Source organism: Delphinus delphis, chromosome 13, assembly GCF_949987515.2.
Source record: "Delphinus delphis chromosome 13, mDelDel1.2, whole genome shotgun sequence".
Taxonomy (NCBI): Eukaryota; Metazoa; Chordata; class Mammalia; order Artiodactyla; family Delphinidae; genus Delphinus; species Delphinus delphis.
In genome coordinates, this window is record NC_082695.1 from 5,345,096 (window position 1) to 5,367,123 (window position 22,028).

A 22,028-nucleotide genomic window follows, 5' to 3' on the forward strand; every position below is an offset into this window, starting at 1 on the left:
ATATCTTGGTGGGGGGGGTTGGGACTTTATTTTACATAATGGATGCCCTTACAGTGTACGATTCAGTGGTTTTTAGCATATTCAGAGTTGTTATATCATCACCACGATCGACTTTAAAATATTTCTGTCACCCTGAAAAGAAGCCCTGTGCCCTCTGGCTGTCACCCCGTCCTCCTGCACTCCCCTCTCCAGGCGTCCGTCAGGGCACTTGCTGTCTCTGTGGATTTTCCTAGTCTGGGTGTTTCATGTAAGTGAAGAGACACAGCGTGTGGCCTTTTGTGACTGGCTTCTTCCACTTAGCACATTTTCACAGTTCATCTCCATTGTGGCCTGTGTCAGTGCTTCCTTCCTTTTCATGGCTGAGTCATCATGTGTGGAGGGACCACATTTCATGTATCCATTCATCTGTTGGAGGACAGTTGGACTCCTTCCGCGTTTTGGCTCTCGTGAACGTCCGTGTCCGGGTCTCCGTGTGGACTTGTTTCCTTTGTCTTGGGTCTGTGCCCAGGAGCAGAGCTGCCAGGCCCCATGGGAGCTCTGCGTTTAACCATTTCGACCATCCCAGACCATCTTCCGCAGCGGCTGCGTCCCTTTTGTTCCTGCCAGCAGGGTACAGGCTGCCAGTTCACGTCCTCGCCCACGCTTGGGACTTCCCGTGATTTTAGTCCTCGCCATGGTCTGGATTTGTGTGTTGAGGCCTGTCAGGCAGCCTAGGGTGGCGGAGCGGAGTGAGGGAGGTGGGGAGAACAGGAGATGCAGGGAGGTACGCGGGCTGGGGCAGACGGGGAGGTTGCTGCAGGAAGGAGACAGGGCCTTTGGTCTGCGCCGTGCCTCTCACCTTGGCTTCTGTTCGCCGAAAACGCTGAACTTCGGGGTTTGGACCTTACGAGCCTCAGAGGACAGCTTCCAAGGGCTCGAGAGCAGAGCCCGCCGGGGGCACAGTAGGTGCTGCCTAGGGGGCTGGGAACCAGGCACCCGCCACCGCAGTCACAACGTCGAGGGGGAGGGAGGGCTGAGACCACCACACCCATTGTGCCGGTGTGCCCGGTGGACCCCAGGCTCGGCCCTCCCGTCTCGTCTCACACCATCAGAGCTTGACTTGGAGGAATCTTTTTTTCATTCCTTTTGGCCACGCCGCACGGCTTGCGGGGATCTTAGTTCCCTGACCAGGGATTGAACCCACGCCCTCGGCAGTGAAAGCACTGAGTCCTAACTACTGGACCACCGGGGAAGTCCCTCGGGGCTATTCTTTTTTAATAAATTAATTAATTTGTTTATTTTTGGCTGCACTGGGTCTTCGTTGCTGCGCGTGGGCTTTCTCTAGCTGCGGCGAGCAGGCCTGCTCTTCATTGCGGTGCGCGGGCTTCTCATTGCGGTGGCTTCTCTTGTTGTGGAGCATGGGCTCTCGGCTCACGGGCTTCAGTAGTTGTGGCACACGGGCTCAGTAGTCGTGGCTCTTGGGCTCTAGAGCGCAGGCTCAGTAGTCGTGGCTCATGGGCTTAGTTGCTCCGCGGCATGTGGGATCTTCCCAGACGAGGGCTCGAACCCGTGTCCCCAGCATTGGCAGGCGGATTCTTAACCACTGCGCCACCAGGGAAGTCCCTTTGGGGGTATCTTAAGGGCTCCTTTAACAAGCCACTGCCGCCCACTTCTTTCTTAGATCTTTGGCAACCAGAAAGAGGATTGAGGATTGAGACGAGGTGGGGCTGGAGGGAGGCCAGGAGGGCAGGGCAGGTCTCCCCCAAGGGCTCCCCCTGCCCCCCATCAGTGTTCCTGACCCCGGGCGGCTATGGGTTCCCGGGTCTGTCGTCCCCCAGAGGCACTTGCCGCTGAAGCTGCTCATCATGTCGGCCACGCTGCGGGTGGAGGACTTCACCCAGAACCAGCGGCTCTTCGCCCAGCCGCCCCCCGTCATCAAGGTACCGCCCAGGCCGGGGTCTCAGGGTGCCGGGGGAGGCCGGGCCCCTCTGTCGACTGCGACAGAGCGCAGGACCCCTGCTGCGGGGGAGGTGGGTGGGATCGTAGCACCAAACGGAGACCTTCGTGGTCAGAGAGTTCAGGGAAGGGGAGGGCCCGGGCCTGGGCTCAGGTCACCCCTGACCCCCGACCCCGACCCCGTGCTTCCCTGGGCGTCCTCGTAGGTCGAGTCCCGGCAGTTCCCGGTGACCGTGCATTTTAACAAGCGGACGCCGCTGGACGACTACAGTGGGGAGTGCTTCCGAAAGGTCTGCAAGATCCATCGCATGCTGCCCACAGGTGAGGCCCCGGCCGGGAGGAGGCAGCGGGACTCGGGGTCACTCGGCCTCGCTGTGCCTCAGTGTCGTCACTGGTCCAGAGCGCTCACAGCACCTGCCCTGCCGTGTTCCGCCCCAAGGATCACGAGGCTTCAGGGACTAACTGGGTGGGGGGTGCCTTTTGTCCCCACAGACGCAGGGCAGGTGAACAGGTGTGTCCCACCTGAGTCTCACTCCTGACCCCCTCACAGTTCTCACCATATCCCCGTGGCACGTGCTCCATTAGTTCCGTTCACCAGGTGGTGGACCCTTGGGTTGCTCCCACTTCCCCGGAGGAGAGCTGCTTTCCCCGTGTTTTGGGCTCATAGCGGGGGATGGGATGCCGGCTCCCACGGCAACTGTTGAGCTCCTTGTCCCAGCGCCCTCGGCGTGCGGGCAGCTGCCCGTTGCTTGTCTGGGCCTCTGCAGCCCTGGTTTGATCAGCACTTCCTTGCGCCCCAGCTCTCAGATCAAGGCCTGGCACACGGTCACGGCCAAGGCAGCGTCTGCTGCGTGAACGAGCGGGTCACGGCGGGGCTGGTTCTCCCCACAGGCGGCATCCTGGTGTTCCTGACGGGGCAGGCAGAGGTGCACGCGCTGTGCCGCAGGCTGAGGAGAGCCTTCCCGGTCGCCAGGCCCAGGCCTCCAGGTAAGCCCAAGCTGAAGCCCCTCACCCAGGAGGCTGCGGGCGGTCAGCCTGGGCTTCGGAGCCTCCCCGGAGAGAGCCGGCCCTCTGCCCGCCTTCCCATCCCCCCAGTGCATGGTGATAGATGCAGTGACCCTACCCGGGACCCTGATGACCTGGCACCAGCCACAAGATGGCCTGCTCCCTAACTTGCTCATCTTTTCCCAGAAAAAGACGATCAGAAAGATTCGGTAGAAGAAACACGGAGGTTTAAGAAGTCGCAGGCTCGGGCAAGGAAGGCCAAGGCCACAGTACGTAGAGGCCAGAGGGGGCAGCTCAGGCTCTGCAGCCGCCTTGTCCATGTGGTGGCCGCTAGCCCTGTATGGCTGCACAGATGTAAATTTAATTAAAACCAAATAAAATTAAGATTCAAGTCCTCAGTCGTGTTAGACACACCTGGGGCTGTGGGTGGCCTTGCTGGGCAGCAGGGGTCTAGAACCTTCCTGCCGTGGAGGGAGGGGTTGACTGGTGCTGCTCTGGAGGCTGCAGGGTGGGCTGCGACTTAAAACATTCCAGGCTCCCGGTACTGGGGGCCTGGAGGAAGTTTCTGGAAGGCCCAGCCCCGAGCCCTGAGCAGGGCCTGCGTGGATGCCCAGGGCAGTGGTCTCAGGGCTGCACGTGTGTTAGCTCATAGCGTCCTCACGGCAGCCCTTCGAGAAGTCCCGTGATCATCCCCAGCTCTTAGATGAGGACACCGACGCAGGACGGGGCCGAGTGACCTGCCCAGGGTCACGTGGCCGCAGGCGCTGCTCGCAGTGCCGCTCTCTACGCAGGGTCCCTCGCAGCCCGCGGTGCTGATGTCTTGTTTACCGTAGACGCTGCCCCAGATCAGTTTGGACAATTACTCGGTGTTGCCAGCGGGCGGAGGTGACGAGGACAGGGAAATGGACGAGGAGTCCCTGGGCTCCGACCTGGACCTGGACTTAGGGGACGACGGGACGGACGGAGGTGGGACCCGCCGCGGCCTCTGCTCCCACCGCATGGGCTTGGGTCGAGCGATGGCCCCCCTCCAGCAACGAGCCCCAGGGGAGCTGGGGTTCCTGCTTGCTCTGCCCCCTGCTGTCCCCTGAGCTCCTGAAACCGCCTGACACAAAGGAGGCCCTCAGGTCTCTGTTGTGCCGGTTGTAATGGGGGCGCCAACCCTGGGCTTGGCTTTGCTGGGTGAACGCAGGCCTTGGGGGTTTGCAGGGGGGCAGAATCAAGCCCTTAGGGGTCCCCACACAGGGCCTGGGACTCTTCCAAGGAGGAGAGGCTGCAGCGTGGCTGGCTTTGCCGACCCTCTCTGCCAGTGCCCAGGGTTGAGCCCTGGCAACGGGGCTGCAGGGGGGCCTCCCCGGCGGAGCGGGCAGGGTTGCTGGGCAGCAGGGGAGCTGGGAGCCGCAGGCCTCTGCCTCTCCTGCAGGTGAGCAGCCCGATGCCTCGCTTCCCCTCCGTGTGCTCCCTCTCTACTCTTTGCTGGCCCCGGAGAAGCAGGCGCAGGTAACCGTGCGGGGCCTGGGATGGATGCCCGGTGGGGAGCGCCCAGAGGCGTTGAGGTGGGAGCAGGTCGGGCGCCGGGTCACCCTCTCCGTCAGCTGTCTGATCAGCGCCCCAGACTTTTGAGAGGGTATTGGGATCTCCTGCTTGGAGGACGGAAACGCTTCCCTCATTTAGTTGGGGAGCAGTGGCCCAAGGCGAGGAGAGTCACCTCCAGGCCCTGCCCCGCCTGGCTGACTTCTTCTGACCTCTGTCCCACAAATTCTTCCCTGACTCTGGTGGGACAAAGGTCAATTTTATTGTTGCTCCCGTCCCCCCATCCTAGGTCTTCCAACCTCCCCCAGAGGGGACACGGCTGTGTGTTGTGGCCACCAATGTGGCCGAGACGTCCCTCACCATCCCAGGCATCAAGTACGTGGTGGACTGTGGAAAGGTCAAGAAGCGGTACTACGACCGTGTCACCGGCGTGTCCTCCTTCCGCATCACCTGGGTCTCCCAGGCCTCGGCCGATCAGCGGGCAGGACGCGCGGGCCGGACGGAGCCCGGCCACTGCTACAGGTGGGGCTCCCGGGGGCCCCTCCAGTGACGTTGGGGCCACTGTGCAGTGGTCACCCACCCAGGGGCGAGGAAAGGGGGGTCCCGTGTCCCGCTGGAAGCCGTCCTTCGCACCCCCTTTTCTGTTGGCTTTCAGGCACTTGTGTTATTTCTTTATTCTGCTGACGTCAGGCCCTGTGTTTATCAGCACCTCGATTTTTGTTTTGTTTTATTAACACCTTTTTTGAGGTAAAGTTCACATACCATAAAACTCACCCTTTAAAGTGTGCACTTCTGTGGGTTTTAGTGTATTTACAGTGTTGTGCAGCCATCGCCACTATTAATTTTTAAACGTTCTCTTCACCCCCAAAGAGACCGCGTTTATCAGTTGTACCCATTGATCAGTTTCCCCCTGCATCTCCCTACCACTCCCAACCCACCAGCGCCCGGCAACCACTCATCTACTTCCTATCTCTACGGACGTGCTCATTCTGGACATTTTCCCTAAATGGAATCGGACAATATGTGACCTTTCGTGTGTGGCTTCTTTCACTCAGCATCATGTTTTCAAGGTTCATCCACACTGTTGCCTGTGTCAGTGCTTCATTCCTTTTAATGGCTGAGTAACAAGCGTTGGCGTGGAGGGACCACATCTCACTGTCCATTCATCTGTGGATAGACTCTTGGGTTGCGTCCACATTTTGTCCACTGTGAATAGTGCTGCCGTGAACACTCATGTACAAGTATTTGAACGTCTGTTCCCCTGCCTCTCGGGTGTATACCTAGGAGTAGAATTGCTGGGTTGTACGATGACTCTGTTTCACAATTTGAGGAACGACCAGACTGTTTTCCACGGCGGCTACTCCATTTTATCTATACATTCTCACCAGCAGCGTGCGAAGGTTCTAATTTCTCCACATCTCACCAATGCTCGCTATTTTCTACTTTATAAAAATGAAAGTACGAGGTGGTATCTCACAGTGGTCTTGGTTTGCATTCCTCTAATGATGTTGAGCATCTTTTCACGTGCTTACGGGCCATTTGTGTGTGTTCTCTGCAGGGATGTCTATTCAGATCCGTCATTTCTTTTTTTCTTTTTATAGTATTTGTTATTTTATTTTATTTACTTACTTGGTTGTGCCAGGTCTTAGTCGCGGCAGGCGGGCTCCATAGGCAGGCTCTTTAGTTGAGGCTCGTGGGCTCCTTAGTTGTGGCTCGTGGGCTCCATAGTTGTGGCATGTGAACTCTTAGTTGCGGCATGCACGTGGGATCTAGTTCCCTGACCAGGGATCGAACCTGGGCACCCTGCATTGGGAGCATGGAGTCTTAAGCACTGTGCCACCAGGGGAGTCCCTATCGTTTACTTTTCGGTCAGATGGTTTGTGTTTTGATTGGTGAGTTGTAAATGTTCTTTCTATAATCCTAGTGCTGGGTCCTTGTCAGAGGCATCATTGGGAAATATTTTCTCCCAGTCTGTATGCTGGGTTTTATTTGTTTGTTTTCAGTAGCTGTATGCTGTTCTTTTCAACGTTGCTTTACGTTACAAAAGAAAAGAAAATCGAGAAACTATGCCAAGAAAACTCGTAAGCAATAAAGTAGTTAAAACGTCCCGAGTGCCGTGTGCCAGGCAGTTCTAAGCAGTCTTATGTGAAGATACCTGAAGTATCTTCACCAATCCCAACGGGGCAGCTGCTATGTTCGCCCATTTCACAGGTGAGGAAAGTGAGGCAGGAAGAGGGTAAACCCCTCGCCTAGTGAAGTGGTGGAGTCAAGATTCAATGCCAGGTAGCTGGGCTGAGTTTCTTCCTTATTCACTTAACATTTCCTAGTCTCTCGTGCTTCCTTCTGTTCAGACTGTATTCATCTGCGGTTTTCGGGGACTTTGAGAAGTTCCCCCCTCCTGAAATCACCCGGAGACCTGTTGAAGACTTGACCCTTCAGATGAAAGCTCTCAACATTGAAAAGGTCAGTTGCAGCCCTAGCCCTGCCATCACCCCACTGATCTGCCAGGGTACCTGTGTCCGATCTGGGGGGCAATGGCGACCCCAGCCCCTCACGGGCTGTTCCTCCTTCCCTGCGGCCCAGGAAGCTCGAGGAGCTGAGCCCTGTGGTGCTTGCCCAGCCCCCTGCCGGTTTCTTGTGGGCCCCCCACCTCCTCAGTGCTGCACCCACTGAGTGTGTCCAGGGGTGCCCGCCTCTGCCCTGTTGCGGGAGGGCTGGCGCAGGCAGAGAGAACCGCCCCCATCAGCAGTCAGTCCCAGCCCTCGCTTCCCCGCAGCCCCTGACACCCACGAGGCTGCTTTCTTGCTGTCCCTACGGATTGTACATTTTGGACGTTTCATAAAAATGGAATCATGATATTTGTCCTTTTTTGTCTGGCTTCTCTCACTCAGCATCGTGGTTTGTTTTTTTCGGGGGTTTTTTAGCCAATGTAAACGTCATTTATCAGTTCAGTACACAGTAAGATGATAGAAAAGATAGGATCATGCTTTTCATTGCTAAAAGTTTTTACATTAGTTATGTTTGGTATTTTATTTTCAGTGTCAAAGAACCTAGCTGACAGTTTGAATCAGTCAGTTTATTTCAGCAAATATTATAAATCGATACGTGTTTTATATTTCTGTTGTTTGGACCATCCACAGCTGAACTTAGCAGCGTTGTTTTAAAGGTTCGTCCACACTGTAGCACGTGTCAGAATTTCGTTCATTTTTATGACTGAGTCACACTCCATCGTAGGGATGGACGCTGGTTTATCCACCTATCGATGGATATCTGGGTTGTCCCCGCCTTTTGGCTGCCGTGCCTAGTGGCGCTGTGAACATCTGTGTACAGATGCTTATTTTAATGCTTGTTTTGAGTTGGTCGCTCTAAGGTGCCACCCTCCCTGACCCCGGTCACTCCCTGTCCCTGATCTGTCCCCTGATCATCTCACTGTCTGGGCACATTTTCTCCTGTGATGACGTTTATTCTCGTGTATACTCACTGGTCGTCTGCGGCCCCTTCTGGCTGAATGAAAGCTCAATGGAGGCTGAGTCCTTGTCTTGTTTTTCTCTATCTCCATCGCCAAGAACAGCCTCTGGTGCACACGAGGTGCTCAGTACATGCTTCTGAGTGAGTGGATGATGTGAATGAATGAAGGAAGAGGGCCTGTGGAGTTTCCCCGGCACGTGGACTTTGCGTGTGTCCAGGCCCCCGTGTCCCATGTTCTGAGCGTGAGTGGTGCTCGGAGGGCAGGCAGTAGGAGCCCCGTCCTCCTGCCAGGCCTGGTCCCCTGCTTCCTCCTCCGCATTCACCTGTCTCCTGCCATGTCTCCCTGTGTCCCAGGTCATCAACTTCCCCTTCCCGACGCCCCCGTCCGTGGAGGCCCTCATCGCCGCCGAGGAGCTGCTGATCGCACTGGGTGCCCTGCAGGCGCCCCCCAAAACAGAAAGGTAGGGCAGGAGCTCGGGGGAAGTGGGGAGCCCAGGGCCCGCCCCGTTCCCTGCCCTCTGCCCTCTGCCCTCTCCCAAGCTGGCCGAGCACCAGGCCTCTTGGTCCGAAGGCTTCTCGTGGAGCCTTCCCCGCACCCATCACAGACCTCCATCCTCCAGGGTGAAGCAGCTGCAGAGGTCCCGGTGGAGCTGCCCCATCACTGAGCTGGGCAGGACCATGGCCACGTTCCCCGTGGCACCGCGCTACGCCAAGATGCTGGCGCTGAGCAGGCAACACGACTGCCTGCCGTATGCCATCACCATCGTGGCTGCCATGACGGTCCGGGAGCTGTTTGAGGAGCTGGACAGGTGGGGGCCGGGGGCTGGGCGTTCGGGGGCCGCCTGCCCTCGGCTGTGCCACGGTGTGGAGCCCGGCCTCCTGGGCATCACTGACCTGTTGAGTGGTCTTGTGCGAGACCCTTGCCGCCCTGCGCCTGGCAGTGTTCTCATCTCTACCGAGCTCTGTTTCTGTTTTTGTTTTTGTTTTTGGCCATGCTGTGTACCTTGTGGGATCTTAGTTCCCTGACCAGGGATCAAACCCATGCTCCCTGCAGTGGAAGCGCAAGAGTCCTAACCACTGGACCGCCAGAGAATTCCCACGATCGTGGGCATGTTGATCAGTGACCCCACCAGGCATTTTGGGGCTCACCCTGGGTAACTGGCGTGTTCCCTGCCTCTGCAGCCGTGCGCGGCCAGGGCAACAGCCTGGGTGCTGTGTGTGTTCGCAGGCCAGCTGCCAGCGACGAGGAGCTCGCCAGGCTGAAGGGCAGGCGGGCCCGGGTAGCCCAGATGAAGAGGATCTGGGCGGGGCAGGGAGCCTCTCTGAAACTCGGGGACCTTATGGTGCTGCTTGGTGAGTGCCCTGCGTGGCGTGGAGTGTGGCTGGTGGGGAGGTCACGCGGGGTGGGACGGGGCAGCGAGAATGAGTGACGCCCGCCCCCCCATCCACAGGCGCCGTGGGAGCCTGCGAGTACGCGGGCTGCTCTCCCCAGTTCTGTGAGGCCAACGGTCTGCGGTATAGGGCCATGATGGAGATCCGGCGCCTGAGGGGCCAGCTGACCACTGCGGGTACGGCCCTGTGCCCAGCAGAGAACTTGACCCTGTTGACGTTTAAAGTCGCTTTTGAGCGACGTCACCCACGTACTGTCGATCTCCGTTATTCACAGAGTCCACATTTGCGAATTCACCTATTTGTTAAAATCTGTTTTAGTGCTCGCCACTTTGGTGGTCCTTCGAGGACACGCACACGAGCAGGGCAGTGACATGTGCACGCTCTCCCGTCAGGCTGTCTGTCCGTCTCATCCTTTCCTTGGTGACATCCCTCTTGTCACCCTTTGTCCCGGCTCTGGCCTGGACCAGCTGCTGGCCGCACCTCCTGCCCAGCAACCTCGTGCAGGGGTCCCTGCTCCCGAGTAGGGTCCGGCCCTGGTTTGCTTCTCCAGCAGTGGAAGGGGCCCCTCTTGTTGGAGTCGGGGAGCAGCAGACGGTTCAGCCCCTGCTTTCCGCTCCTGTTGGTCTGAGTGGTGGTGGGGACCGGACCCATTTGAAGCCACATCAGGGCTGGGCGTGGGTGGCAGGTCTTCTGCGTCCTGTCCGTGTTCTGCCTTCTTCCTGTTTCTTTCCTCTTCTCTCGCTTTTTAAGTTAAACAACATAGGTGTCACTGAAGGTTTTGTAGGGAAGACAGATTTACCTTGCAAACGTCAGAACAGAAAGCCTTGGACTTCCCCGGCGGTCCAGTGGTTAGGACCCCATGTTTCCACTGTAGGGCCACGGGTTCGGTCCCCAGTCGGGGAGCGAAGCCCACTCTCCCCACCTGCGTCCCCTGTCCTGCTCCTCTCATTTTGTCCCTGCCGCCTCCTCCCGCCACAAGCAGCAGAGCCCAAAGCCCCACCTCCTTTCTCCCCACCTGCCAAGTGTTCCAGAGCTTCAGATCCTTCTCATGCAGAGGAAGGAGGCCTCGCCCTGCGTCTCGCGCCTGGGCTCAGCAGCGCAGGGCCCTCGAGGGGAGAGGTGGCCTCCATACTTGTCCTGCTCAGAGAGCGTGACTCGTCTGTCACGTCTCCTGGCTGGGCGTGCTCCCTGCCCCAAGGCCGACAGGGAGTCAAGTGCGAGCTCTCGCAGCAGCACGGTCCGCCGCCCGCAAGGGAATTGGGGTTCGTCCCGAGGACGAGGCAGGCATGGGTGTGGGTGGGCATCCTCGGTGGACGGGGGCCGAGATGCGCAGGTCGCTGAGGCCAGAGCTCCGAGCTGATCAGCGTAGGGCCTTCCAGAAGGCCGGGCGGAGCCAGCCCCTGCCTCGCCTTCCTCACGCCTCGGTCTGCCCCCAGTCAACACCATGTGCCCCGAGGCCGGGCTCTTCGTGGACCCCAAGATGCAGCCGCCTTCCGAGAGCCAGGTGACCTACCTGCGGCAGATCGTGACGGCCGGCCTGGGTGACCACCTGGCCCGCAGGGTCCAGAGTGAGGACCTGCTGGACGACAAGTGGAAGAACGCCTACAAGGTTGGACGCTGGCTCGGGGATGGGCAGCAGGGCAGTCGCTGCGCCCGGGCCCCCCGCCCTCCCTGCCCTCCGTCTCACGTCCTGGCAGCGGGGCACTCCAGACGCCCAGCTCTGGGCAACGTCAGGATGCCTGTGAGGGGCAGCCGGGGGGACCCTTGGGTGTGGGTGGGCCTATCCTCCCGGGTCACGGGTCCCGCCGCCTCTGGGAAGGCCCCACCCAGGGCCGAGGTGGGGTGACGGTGCAGCCGCTTCTCCCTTGGGCGTGAGCTTCACCCCAACTTCACTGAATGGAGATGGAAGCACACCTCATACAACTGGCCGCTGTAAAGTATACAGTTCAGGGGGTTTTAGTCCATTCAGAGTTGTGCGCCCAGCACCACAATAATTCAGAACGTGTCTATGACCCCAAAAGGCTCCGGATGGCCGCTGTGGCCACCCCCATCCCCTCTGGGTCCCCCCACCCCGCGGATCTGCCCTCTGGGTCCCCCCACCCCGCGGATCTGTCCTCTGAGTCCCCCCACCCCCATCCCCTCTGGGTCCCCCCACCCCCCATCCCCTCTGGGTCCCCCCACCCCGCGGATCTGTCCCTCTGGGTCCCCCCACCCCCCATCCCCTCTGGGTCCCCCCACCCCGCGGATCTGTCCCTCTGGGTCCCCCCACCCCCCATCCCCTCTGGGTCTCCCCACCCCCCATCCCCTCTGGGTCCCCCCACCCCCCATCCCCTCTGGGTCCCCCCACCCCGCGGATCTGTCCCTCTGGGTCCCCCCACCCCCCATCCCCTCTGGGTCTCCCCACCCCCCATCCCCTCTGGGTCCCCCCACCCCCCATCCCCTCTGGGTCCCCCCACCCGCGGATCTGTCCTCTGGGTCCCCCCACCCCCCATCCCCTCTGGGTCCCCCCACCCGCTGATCTGTCCTCTGGGTCCCCCCACCCCCCATCTCCTCTGGGTCCCCCCACCCCCCATCCCCTCTGGGTCCCCCCACCCCCATCCCCTCTGGGTCCCCCCACCCCGCGATTCTGTCCTCTGGGTCCCCCCACCCGCGGATCTGTCCTCTGGGTCCCCCCACCCGCGGATCTGTCCTCTGTCTACGGATTTGCTGTTCTACGCCTCTCACACGAGCGGGATCCTCCACCGCGTGGCCTCTTGCACTGGCTTCCTTCGCTCAGTGCTGCGCTTTTTGGCGGGTCGCGCTGCTGCCCCTGTCAGTACCTCTCACGGCAGGGTACGCGCTCCGTCGGCGGACACTCGCCGCCAGGGTGGCCGTTCGCTGGTTGACGGATGCTCTCCTTTCCTGGCTGAGGGTGTGACTGGATTCAGGGGGTCAGCCTCACCTGGCGCTCACGCATGCCCCAGGCTCACGCCCACCCGCCGTCTCTCTCGCAGACCCCCCTCCTCGACGACCCAGTCTTCATCCACCCCAGCTCCGTGCTCTTCAGGGAGCTCCCCGAGTTTGTGGTCTACCAGGAAATTGTGGAGACCACCAAGATGTACATGAAAGGTAGCGCAGCTGGCCAGCCCCTCGCCTGACCCGCGTGGCTCTGGTGAGCCGTGCCGCTGGGCCCTTGAGGGGAGAACCCACGAGCCTTCGCCGAGCCCCCAGCCCTTCTTTCCCGGGCCCCCAGGCGTCTCGACGGTGGAGGTGCAGTGGATCCCGGTGCTGCTGCCGTCTTACTGCCAGTTTGACAAGCCCCTTGAGGAGCCGCCCCCCGCCTACTGCCCCGAGAAGGGGCGGGTGCTGTGTCACCGGGCCAGCGTGTTCTGTGAGTCGGCGTGACTTCCCGGCGGCCTTGGGCTCCGCTGGACACGTGGTCCCGCCTCCCGCGTGCCCTGGGCGGTGTGTGTGTCCTGCGCCGTGTCATCCCAGGCTGCGGGCCCCCTTGGCAGGCGGGGAGGGGGCTGGCAGGGGAGGATGGCGTGGGGCTCCATCGTGGCCCCTGCTCACTGGCTCACGCGCCCCAGGTCGCGTCGGCTGGCCGCTCCCCGCGGTCCAGGTGGATTTTCCGGAAGGCCTCGACTGCTACAAGCACTTTGCCCAGGTTCTGCTGGAGGGGCAGGTAGGCGACAGCTCCCTCGGCCCCTTCCTTGGCACCTCGGGTGGGACGTGAGCCCCAGATCTCTCACCCCATCCTGTGGTCTCTCCCCAGGTCTTCCACAAGCTGGCCTCGTACAAGGGCTGTTTGCTGTCCAGCCCCAGCACGATGCTGAAGACGTGGGCCAGGTACAGTCTCTCCCGAGGGCGTCGGCTCGGCAGGTGGTGGTGGAGGGAGCTGAGACTAGTGTCCTGGGGCCGCCGTAACAGATCCCCAGCCACTGAAGGCCTTAGGACGACAGGAGTCTCTTCTCTCGTGGCACTCCCGGGGACTCGGGGTGAGGCTGTGGGTCCAGGAGCCCCTGCCAGCCAAGTTCTCCAGCCAGCACTTGGTTCTGAGCATCCGCTCTGTGCCAAGCACATCCTCGTGTTAGGGTCGAGCCATGACCCTGTCCCGTGGCATGTCCCAGGGCAGGGAGGTTCTCCCCAAACAGAACTAATACAAGTGGCAGGGGTGGCACAGCTACGAAGGGTCAAAGCAGGATGTGGAGGTGAGGCGGCGGGCGGGCGGACTCAGTCAGGAAAGGCTGACGGAGCAGCGTCAGGGGAGGCAGGGCTGCGAGCCGGGCGGGAGTCTGGAGGAAGGTTCCAGATGGACAGGCACCGTGTGTGGGAGCAGCCTGGGCGGGCGGGTCAGAGGCAAGTGGTGGGAGGCGATGGAGTCTGGATCCTTCCATCCGGCCAGCACCCCCGGCCTGCTGGAGGGAAGGGGACTTCCTGCAGTTCCTGGGCAGGCCTGGCAGTGGTACCAGCGTGTGGGCCTCGTGACGCCCCACGTCCTGCCTCCCCACCTGCAGGCTGCAGCCCAGGACAGAGAGCCTCCTGAGAGCCCTTGTTGCTGAGAAAGCCGACTGCCGAGACGCCTTGCTGGCTGCTTGGAGGAAGAACCCCAAATGTGAGTCTGACCAGGAAGGGTGCCCCGTGGCGAGGGCATCGCGGGGGGGACAGGGTGGGGCCACCGAGGGAACCCAGGCTTAGCAGGAGGGTGTGCCCTGCGGCAGGCGGGCGGGCACAGAGCTGCTCTGACCGTCCTCCCTCCCACCCCTGCAGACCTGCTGGCCGAGTACTGTGAGTGGATCCCGCAGGCCGTGCACGCCAACGTCGAGAAAGCCTGGCCGCCCACTGCTGACTGCTGACCTGGTGCCGGCCTGCAGGGCCGAGGACTGGCCTGCGGACCCAGGGGCCTGGCAGTGGCCGGTGTCCGCCATGGGCACCCTGACCCCAGACTGCGCCCAGCAGGCAGGTGGAGCCCCTGGACACCTGTGGTCGCCTTGGCTCGGTTCTCGGCACAGCTCGCTGCCGCCCTGGGCAGTCCCGCGCGGGGTGGCTTTTGTAACTCTTTATTACAGGGTGGGTCATGGTTTCATCTCCCATGCTGGTCCTGCTTTAAACGTGCTCTGTGGACGACACTAGTCCCTTGTAGAGCAGCAGGCGATCACGGGCCCTTCCTCCGCTCCCTGTTCCCTGCGGGTGTGGTGCACCCTGCCCACAGCCAGCGAGGTCCGCCAGGGCTCCCGCCGGCTCCTGTGGAGTGGGCGTCCCCTCCCCGGAGTCAGCTCCCCGCTGGCTACGTTGCTGTAATAAACCTTGACTGTGACAACAGGTGTATACCGCGTCTCCTGAGTTCTTTGGGCCAACCCCTGAACGTGGGGGTGGCCCGGGGACAGCCTGCACGTGCGCGTACACACACGTACGTGGAGACTAGTTTGGACGGATGCTCATGAGCGTGTTAGTGGTAATCCTGTGGCACGGTGAGCCTGTGGACGTTGATCATTTTTCTCATTTTTACTTAGGTATTTTTCCTGAATCAGTTTGTGTTAATATCAACACATAAATTCGGGAATTTCCTGGTGGTCCGCTGCAGGGGGCACGGGTTCGATCCCTGGTTGGGGAACTAAGTTCCTGCAAGCCGCGCAGCACAGCCAGAAAAGTAAAAAATAAACACAAATTCTGTAATATAAACACACACGTAAGACAAAACAACAGAGATACGTGTTTAATATTCCAAAACTATTCACTTTCTCCACAGCCTAGCTACTAACCCTACTGTTCCCCCAAACTAGGCGGTCTCCCCTACCCCACTCCCCCCGCGTTTAAGCCATCTGCAAGGTCTTGTTAGTCCACGTCCGGGATGTGTCCAGAAGCCCCTTGTGTTCCCCACTTACCCTGCTGTGCGCTTCCAGCGAGCCTCCAGCAGCTCCCGCCACGGCAGTGGCTTCCTGGCGGGTCTCATGTCCACTCTTCCCGCCTATGGTGGACTCCACATGGCAGCCAGAGGGAGCTGTCTTAAAACCTAAGTAAATCACGTCATTCCCCTGCAACAGGCCTTCCAGTGTCTTGAAAGATTCAACCCTCTCCTTCCCTCATTCATTAACCCTGCACAGGGCTTTTTTCTGTCCCCTCAATGCAGATTCCTCCCCCTACCCCCCTTCAACCTCAGGGCCTTTGCATCTGCCATTTCCCCTTTCTGCAGACAGGACCCCCTGACACTTTATCTGCGGCAGCCTCCACGTCCTCCCCCTTTAGTCTCCATCTCATCACAATTACCGTATTCATAAAGCTCATTGCTACTTGCTTATTGCTAGTTACCTAGACTGGAATACTGAGGACAGGAGGGCTGAGAAACCTTGCCCGGGGTATCCAGGGATACAAGGGTACTTGACGCTACCTGAGCACACAGTAGGCGCTCGATGTGTCCACATTTCTTGGCACTAGGTGCTCAGGAGTTACGGAATGAATGGACAGTTGCAAAACCCTCCTTAGAAATCCAGTGCTTCCTAACTGCTTGATGACGTGAGTCACTAGGAGTGTTTGTTTAAAAACGCAGCCCACTGCTGACCTGAATCCGAATCTCCAGGGGAGAGGACACGGGCATCTGTGATTGAGACCAAGGGCGTTTGACTAGCGCCACCCTCTCCAACGGAGCTCCCTTCTTAAGCCAGCTGATGCGGGGGCTTTGGGTCCCCTTCCCTGCTTTGCCTTCTGGTTGTGTGGCTGTGAGCCAGAGGGGGAAAAAATTAATTCTAGGCGAAAAACATGGAGATGCCGGGGATTGAACCCGGGGCCTCATACATGCAAAGCATGCGCTCTACCACTGAGCTACATCCCCAGACCCGTAGGGCTGCGTGCTGGAAGTGAGAATATAGGAAGTAGCGACTTCGCTCCTCCACGTCTCTTCCGTTCTGGTGGCTCAGCGCCTTCAGAGACGCAAGTAAGTCTTTCCCGTCCCAGGAAGCCCACCAACCAGGGGCGCGCGGCACTGCGCCCGTGGAGACCAGTGTTTGGAGTAGATGGGTGTAGCAGCCGAAGAATGGTGTTTCTTTATGGGTTTGGCGGGAGAGCATGCGTTGCAGCTCATCCTCGTTAGTATAGTGGTGAGTATCCCCGCCTGTCACGCGGGAGACCGGGGTTCGATTCCCCGACGGGGAGACTGCGTGATTGTTTTAACTCACTCCAACACACACACAAGATATTTGGGCCATCTTCTCCAGAATGATATGACTATGATAGACAGATATGCGTGGAAGCGTGTAAATTTGGTTTTTGGAATATGTCCATTTCTTCAAGAAGAGAGTGGAGGATACTGTATACTCAGCCACGAGCACTATAGGCTCCCTTCTGTGTAAGAATAAATATACATAGTGAGTATATCCGTATTTATGATCGGATCACAGCAACAACTAGAGCGAACTAGCTCCCATCATGCACCAGGCAGTATTTGTAAGCGCTTTACAGGTGCGCACCCACAATAAGCCTCGGAGGGGCTGTTTTATCACATCAGACAGATGAAATGCAGGCACAGAGCGTGGATCCAGTAACTTGTCCGAGGTCACATGAATCAGTCTGGTCTAGACCCTGGTTACTTCCGGGGAGAAGGACTGGGATAAGGTGGGAGTGACTCTGCCTTTCCGTTCGGTAGTTTTCTGGACTGTTTGAATTTTATTTTATTTTTTTTCGCTCTCCTTCCCTTCCTTCCTTCATTTCTTCCTTACTCGATTTTTATCACATTGGTACACTTAGTTTTTCAAGAACTACTACGCTTTTGTGGAAAGCAGCAGTAGGGTCCCGCGCTGGATCCCCTTGCTCCTGAAGTTGCTCCTGAAGGGATTTAGGACACCCCGTTTTGGTGTACTGTTTACTTTGAGCTGTCAGCACCTCACTGGTCTCCTTGCTGCCACTTGAGCCCCTCCTGTCCATTCTCCGTACAGCAGTCAAGGGAGACTTTAAGAGGTAAATCATATCACTCCCCAGCAGCTTTCCAACACAAGAGAAAGTACAAACCCTTCACCGTGGCTTTCAAGGCCGGCACGATCTGGTCTCTGCCCACCTCTTTGTCCTCGCCTCCTATCTTCTGTCCCCTCACCCTCTTCACCTCTTCCACGCTGACTTTCTTTCCATTCATATAACTAGCCGGACTCTGTTTCAGCCTCAGGGCCTTTGCATCAGCTGTTGCCTCTGTTCCAGAGGCTCTTCCCCCGGCGGGCTCTTCATTCTCCAAGTCTTCTCAGCACTCTCCTTCTCTTACTGCCCCATCCCAGGTGTTCCATCCCATCACTACCATTTATTTTGCTTCTTAGCATTCCTATTATGACTATTTTGTTACTGTATTTGTGACTGGGTTACAGGGTCATTAGGTGCTTAGCAAACGCTTATTAAATGACTTCACATCATGAAGGACGTCCACGCTTGTTCATCCTGTCCCAGACAACACTCCCCAGCCACCCATCTCCCAAAGGGCAGGGAAGCAGAGAGAGCCAGCCTGGATGCCGACCTGTTGATTTCCTCATGCCCTGAAGCTGAGCAGTTGCCACAGGTGGGGTGGCCATGCTTGGAGGCCGGATCTCAGTCACTGCCCCAGGGAAAGTCCATACGGCCTCCCACATGCCCTGGCGTGGTCAGCATCCCTGCCATGCCTTGGGCTGCTTGGTGAGCTGCACCCAAGGGGAGACCTTGTTCGGTTGCGCAGAGAAGGGAGCCTGAGAAAGCGGAGCTCTGAGCCAGGTAAGATTCGTTCTTTCCTTAATTCAGCAAATATTTTTAAGCACCTAGTAGGTGCCAGGCACTGTTGTCGGCCTTAAGCGATACAGCAGTGACAGAGGCTGATGAGTTCCCTGCCCGTCGTGGGTCTGTCATTCTAGCCGGGGGGGACAGATAATGGACAAGGAAAACAATACCTAAGCTAACAGTAAACAATAAAGGGCTGGGGTCGCGTAGGGAGGCGTGATCAGGGAAGGCTTCTCGGAGGCGGTGGCTTTGAAGGACGAGAAGGGGCGGGTACGGGCGAGCCTGGCAGGCATGCGTTCCCGCCGACCCCGGTTCCTCAGCAGCGGATCCCCAGATCGAGGACCCAGGGCCATTAGACGACGAGGAGGCCAGAAGCGGAGGTTAGCGGCAACAGTAGCCGAAATAGCTCAGTTGGGAGAGCGTTAGACTGAAGATCTAAAGGTCCCTGGTTCGATCCCGGGTTTCGGCAACTTAGTTTTTCTTCCCATGTGTCGGGGGAAAACAAAAAAGACAAAATGATTCTTTCAAATGAATAAAGGGGTTTCATTTTCTTTGTTTAAAACATCTCCGAGCAGTATCGAAGGGAAGCCAGAGGGTATGGGAACCTCTTTACAACTCCCCAACTGGAAAAATCCGACAAGACCAAGAGTTCCTTAACTCCGTTTCTTTCACTTCATAGGCATTTAACCTCTGTTAGATGTCTGTTAGTTAATTTTTGCTGTTTATTAATTTTTGCTCTCTGAACCCTCACGGCTAAATCATGGACCAGGGAGGAAAAGTATTCTTTAAGATGGAATTAAATAAAGTGGGATTTTTCCTTCTTTTGTTTTGTAGGAAAAGATGAAATATTTAACCTTTTGGAACATGTGACTATTTAGGGAACGCTGAATGTACCTTTAAGAGGAGAGCCGAAGGACGGTTTACAGAGCTCGTCCTCGTTAGTATAGTGGTGAGTATCCCCGCCTGTCACGCGGGAGACCGGGGTTCGATTCCCCGACGGGGAGGCGCGACCTCTTTTCGAGCTGTAATACATTTTTTCATTTCTCTTCCAAACAAATAACTTTCATAAAAATTCCTTATTCTTTGAAGGAATCAACCTGGCAGGCAAGCGAGATTTGCACCGGCGGTTGTCTATCATCCGCTTGGTTTTAGTCACGGACGAGCGTCCTCCCGTCACATGGTTACAAGAAAGAAAAAAGGCAAAGTTCTCACGTTGAAGTGGAATTTTCCACTTTCTGCATGCCACAGCGCCGCTGTCAAGTGTTTGATTTATATAATGATCTCCCAGAATAAAACTGTCAACTCCTAAGGCCAGGAAATGCTCATTCGGCTGCAAATTTTTTTTTTTTTTTTTTTTTTTTTGCAGCAAATATTTCGTCTTCTTATGTCTTGCACTGGCCCAGAGGTTGGCCCTCAGAAAATGTCTATGGATTTGAGACAGGAGGTAGGGTGAGTCTAAACTGGACGGTTTTTTTGTCTTACTTCAGTTGCAGACTCAGCTTCCTGAACATGCCTATATCACCCTTCCCAGGCTCCTAGTCTTCATTCATTTATTTGTCTGTTCATTTATTTTTTTTCACATTAATTCCATACATATTTACTGAGTACTTATTATGCGCCAGGCACTGTTCAAGGCTCAGGGGATAGAGCAGGAAACAAAACAGGCAAGGCTCTGCCCTACTGAGCTTAGGACCAAGGCATGGACACAGACAATCAGCAAATTGTATAAAAACAGGTTCTGAGAGTGATAAATGCTATGGAGAAAAAACAAATCGAAGTGATGCGATAGCGAATGCATGGGATTCACAGGTCCCTTCTTCTTCTTTTTTTTTTTTACTTTTTTTTAAATTAAAAAAAAATCTTGGCCACACCATGCAGCATGCAGGATCTTATTTCCCCAACCAGGGATCAAACCCTCAGCCCCTGCAGTAGAAGGGCAGAGTCTTAACCACTGGACCGCCAGGGACGGCCCCATAGGTCCCTTTAGAGAGGTGGCCAGGAAGGCCTTCCTGAGGACCCCGCCAATGAAAAGAAGCCAACCAGGAGGAGATCTGGGGAACAGCTTTCCAGACAGCGGGAATGGCAAGTGCAAAGGCCCTGGGGTGCATAGCAGCCTGGTCGCCTGAGGAACAGCTAGGAGGCAGGTGTGGCTAGAGTGCCCATAGAGAGGAGCAGGAGCGTAAGGGAGGGACGTTATGGGGGGTCAACAGAGGCCAGATCACCGAGGGCCTTAAAGGCCAGAGTTAGGAGCATGGATTTGATTCTAAGTTTTACGCAGAAAGCAAACATAATCGGGTTTGTTTGGAGCAATCAGGAGCACCTGCTGAACTGACTACAAGCCCTCAGCTCGCTCCCGAACCACGTCCAAAATACCACCACTTATGCTGCCGTCCTTCTTCCGTTCTGTGGCTAAGGTCGCTTGCTCTCATGGCTGCCCTCTGGAGCTAGAACGATAAGGAGAGAGGATGGCTTTCAACGGAGCCCCATTCCGCAGCTCACCCCATCGCCCTCCTGCTCCTTTCCTGTTTCACCCAAACAGTATCAGCAAAGCGTCAGTTCACACACGGGGTGAATATGAGAAGTAGTAGGTCTTCGCTGGAGTTCGTATAATAACAGCATTTTTAATAAAGGGAACTGGCATTTCAGAGCACGGGCCTCGCACCAGGCACTGTTCTACACCTTCTCTGTGTAACTCATTCAGTGGCCACAACCACCCTGTGAGGAAGTTACTATTCAAATCTCCATTTCACAGGTGAGGCCCAGAGAGGTGAGGTAATGAAATCACAGCTGCTGGGTCCAGTGTCCCGGGCACCAGCTCATTTGGGACTTGACTATGAGGGGTTTCAGGTACGGGCAGGCTGTAAGGGAGATGATTAAAGACTGAGGTGGCAGTGTATTTTGGGGTGCGTTCTCCACATCATAGTAAAGTGACTCTATTTCTTGCCAGGAAATCTCAAGTGCTGGTGGAAAGAGGCGTAGCCTCAGTTTTCGGTGTCTCCTTGTCTCTCACCGAACCAGTGAGTGGCACCTTGATGACTTGAGGGACACTCCATAGCATTGTGACTTCTCTCCCCTTGGGGAGCACTCTGGAAAAGAGGTGCTAATTGACAGCTAAGGAATGGCTCTTTTCAGTGAGCTATCTCACGGAGATTCCTTCCTTCCTCAGCGTTTTAGTGGGGGTGGATCTGGTTTTTTTTTAGTTTGCTGTTTTTTTTTTGAATATACCTTTTTTAATTGAAGTGTTGCGTTAGTTTCAAGTGTATATATGTATATATTCTTTTTCAGATTCTTTTCCACTGAGGGTTCATGTTGACATTCAGAGCTCTTTTTTTTTTTTTTTGTCTGAGTTAGGTCTTCCTTGTGGTGCGCGGGCTTCTCATTGCGGTGGCTTCTCCTGTGGCGGAGCACGGGCTCCGGTTGCGCAGGCTTCAGTAGTTGCGGCTCGCGGGCTCAGTAGTTGTGGCTCACAGGCTCAGCAGTTGTGGCTCACGGGCTCTAGAGCACAGGCTCAGTAGTTGTGGCTCATGGGGCTCAGTAGTTGTGGCTCGTGGGCTCAGTAGTTGTGGCTCACGGGCTGTAGAGCGTAGGCTCAGTAGTTGTGGCGTATGCGCTTAGTTGCTCTGCAGCATGTGGGAATCTTCCCAGACCAGGGCTCGAACCCGTGTTCCCTGCATCGGCAGCTGGATTCTCAACCACTGAGCCACCAGGGAAGTCCCAATAGTCAGAGTTCTTGTTGGAGAAAAATAAAAAGAAAAATAAAGGGTCTGCAAACCTCACAGTCACCAAAGGTTGGCATGGTTTTAAAGACCAGGAAACCGGAGATTTCTGGGTGGAGGTGCGATGCAGGCAATGTCCTTATTTATTGGAAAGAAACCCTTTTATTTTCTGTTCCTTCTCTTCTGTCTGTGAGGAGCAACATTCAAGAATAGGTCTGTCTCCCTTTGCTCTTTGGCTCCGGTATCAGCTGGAATTTCAGCTGCAGAGCTGTGAACGAT

At 56.9% G+C, this 22,028-nt stretch overlaps 1 protein-coding gene and 4 non-coding genes across 5 annotated transcripts in view; 4 read left to right on the top strand and 1 right to left on the bottom strand.

Annotated features, from left to right (window-relative positions):
* DHX37 (DEAH-box helicase 37) overlaps positions 1 to 14,627 on the top strand; it is a 31,000-nt gene extending 16,373 nt beyond the window's left edge. Inside the window, exons 9-27 of the mRNA XM_060027882.1 lie at positions 1,818 to 1,919; positions 2,142 to 2,256; positions 2,827 to 2,922; positions 3,127 to 3,209; positions 3,774 to 3,906; positions 4,361 to 4,437; positions 4,760 to 4,992; positions 6,822 to 6,933; positions 8,293 to 8,399; positions 8,559 to 8,747; positions 9,167 to 9,291; positions 9,390 to 9,506; positions 10,767 to 10,939; positions 12,324 to 12,438; positions 12,563 to 12,700; positions 12,900 to 12,994; positions 13,085 to 13,158; positions 13,827 to 13,924; positions 14,080 to 14,627. Of these exons, the coding sequence (XP_059883865.1) occupies positions 1,818 to 1,919; positions 2,142 to 2,256; positions 2,827 to 2,922; positions 3,127 to 3,209; positions 3,774 to 3,906; positions 4,361 to 4,437; positions 4,760 to 4,992; positions 6,822 to 6,933; positions 8,293 to 8,399; positions 8,559 to 8,747; positions 9,167 to 9,291; positions 9,390 to 9,506; positions 10,767 to 10,939; positions 12,324 to 12,438; positions 12,563 to 12,700; positions 12,900 to 12,994; positions 13,085 to 13,158; positions 13,827 to 13,924; positions 14,080 to 14,165 (2,268 nt within the window). The 3' untranslated portion in view covers positions 14,166 to 14,627. The remainder of the gene's footprint in view (positions 1 to 1,817; positions 1,920 to 2,141; positions 2,257 to 2,826; positions 2,923 to 3,126; positions 3,210 to 3,773; positions 3,907 to 4,360; positions 4,438 to 4,759; positions 4,993 to 6,821; positions 6,934 to 8,292; positions 8,400 to 8,558; positions 8,748 to 9,166; positions 9,292 to 9,389; positions 9,507 to 10,766; positions 10,940 to 12,323; positions 12,439 to 12,562; positions 12,701 to 12,899; positions 12,995 to 13,084; positions 13,159 to 13,826; positions 13,925 to 14,079) is intronic.
* A 1,439-nt stretch (positions 14,628 to 16,066) lies between these two features.
* TRNAA-UGC (transfer RNA alanine (anticodon UGC)) lies at positions 16,067 to 16,138 on the bottom strand. Its single transcript has one exon. It is a non-coding gene; the product is annotated as a tRNA-Ala (tRNA).
* Positions 16,139 to 16,386: 248 nt separating this feature from the next.
* On the top strand, positions 16,387 to 16,458 carry TRNAD-GUC (transfer RNA aspartic acid (anticodon GUC)). Its single transcript has one exon. It is a non-coding gene; the product is annotated as a tRNA-Asp (tRNA).
* A 1,971-nt stretch (positions 16,459 to 18,429) lies between these two features.
* TRNAF-GAA (transfer RNA phenylalanine (anticodon GAA)) lies at positions 18,430 to 18,502 on the top strand. The gene has a single exon. It is a non-coding gene; the product is annotated as a tRNA-Phe (tRNA).
* Positions 18,503 to 18,965: 463 nt separating this feature from the next.
* TRNAD-GUC (transfer RNA aspartic acid (anticodon GUC)) lies at positions 18,966 to 19,037 on the top strand. The gene has a single exon. It is a non-coding gene; the product is annotated as a tRNA-Asp (tRNA).
* Positions 19,038 to 22,028: the final 2,991 nt, after the last annotated feature.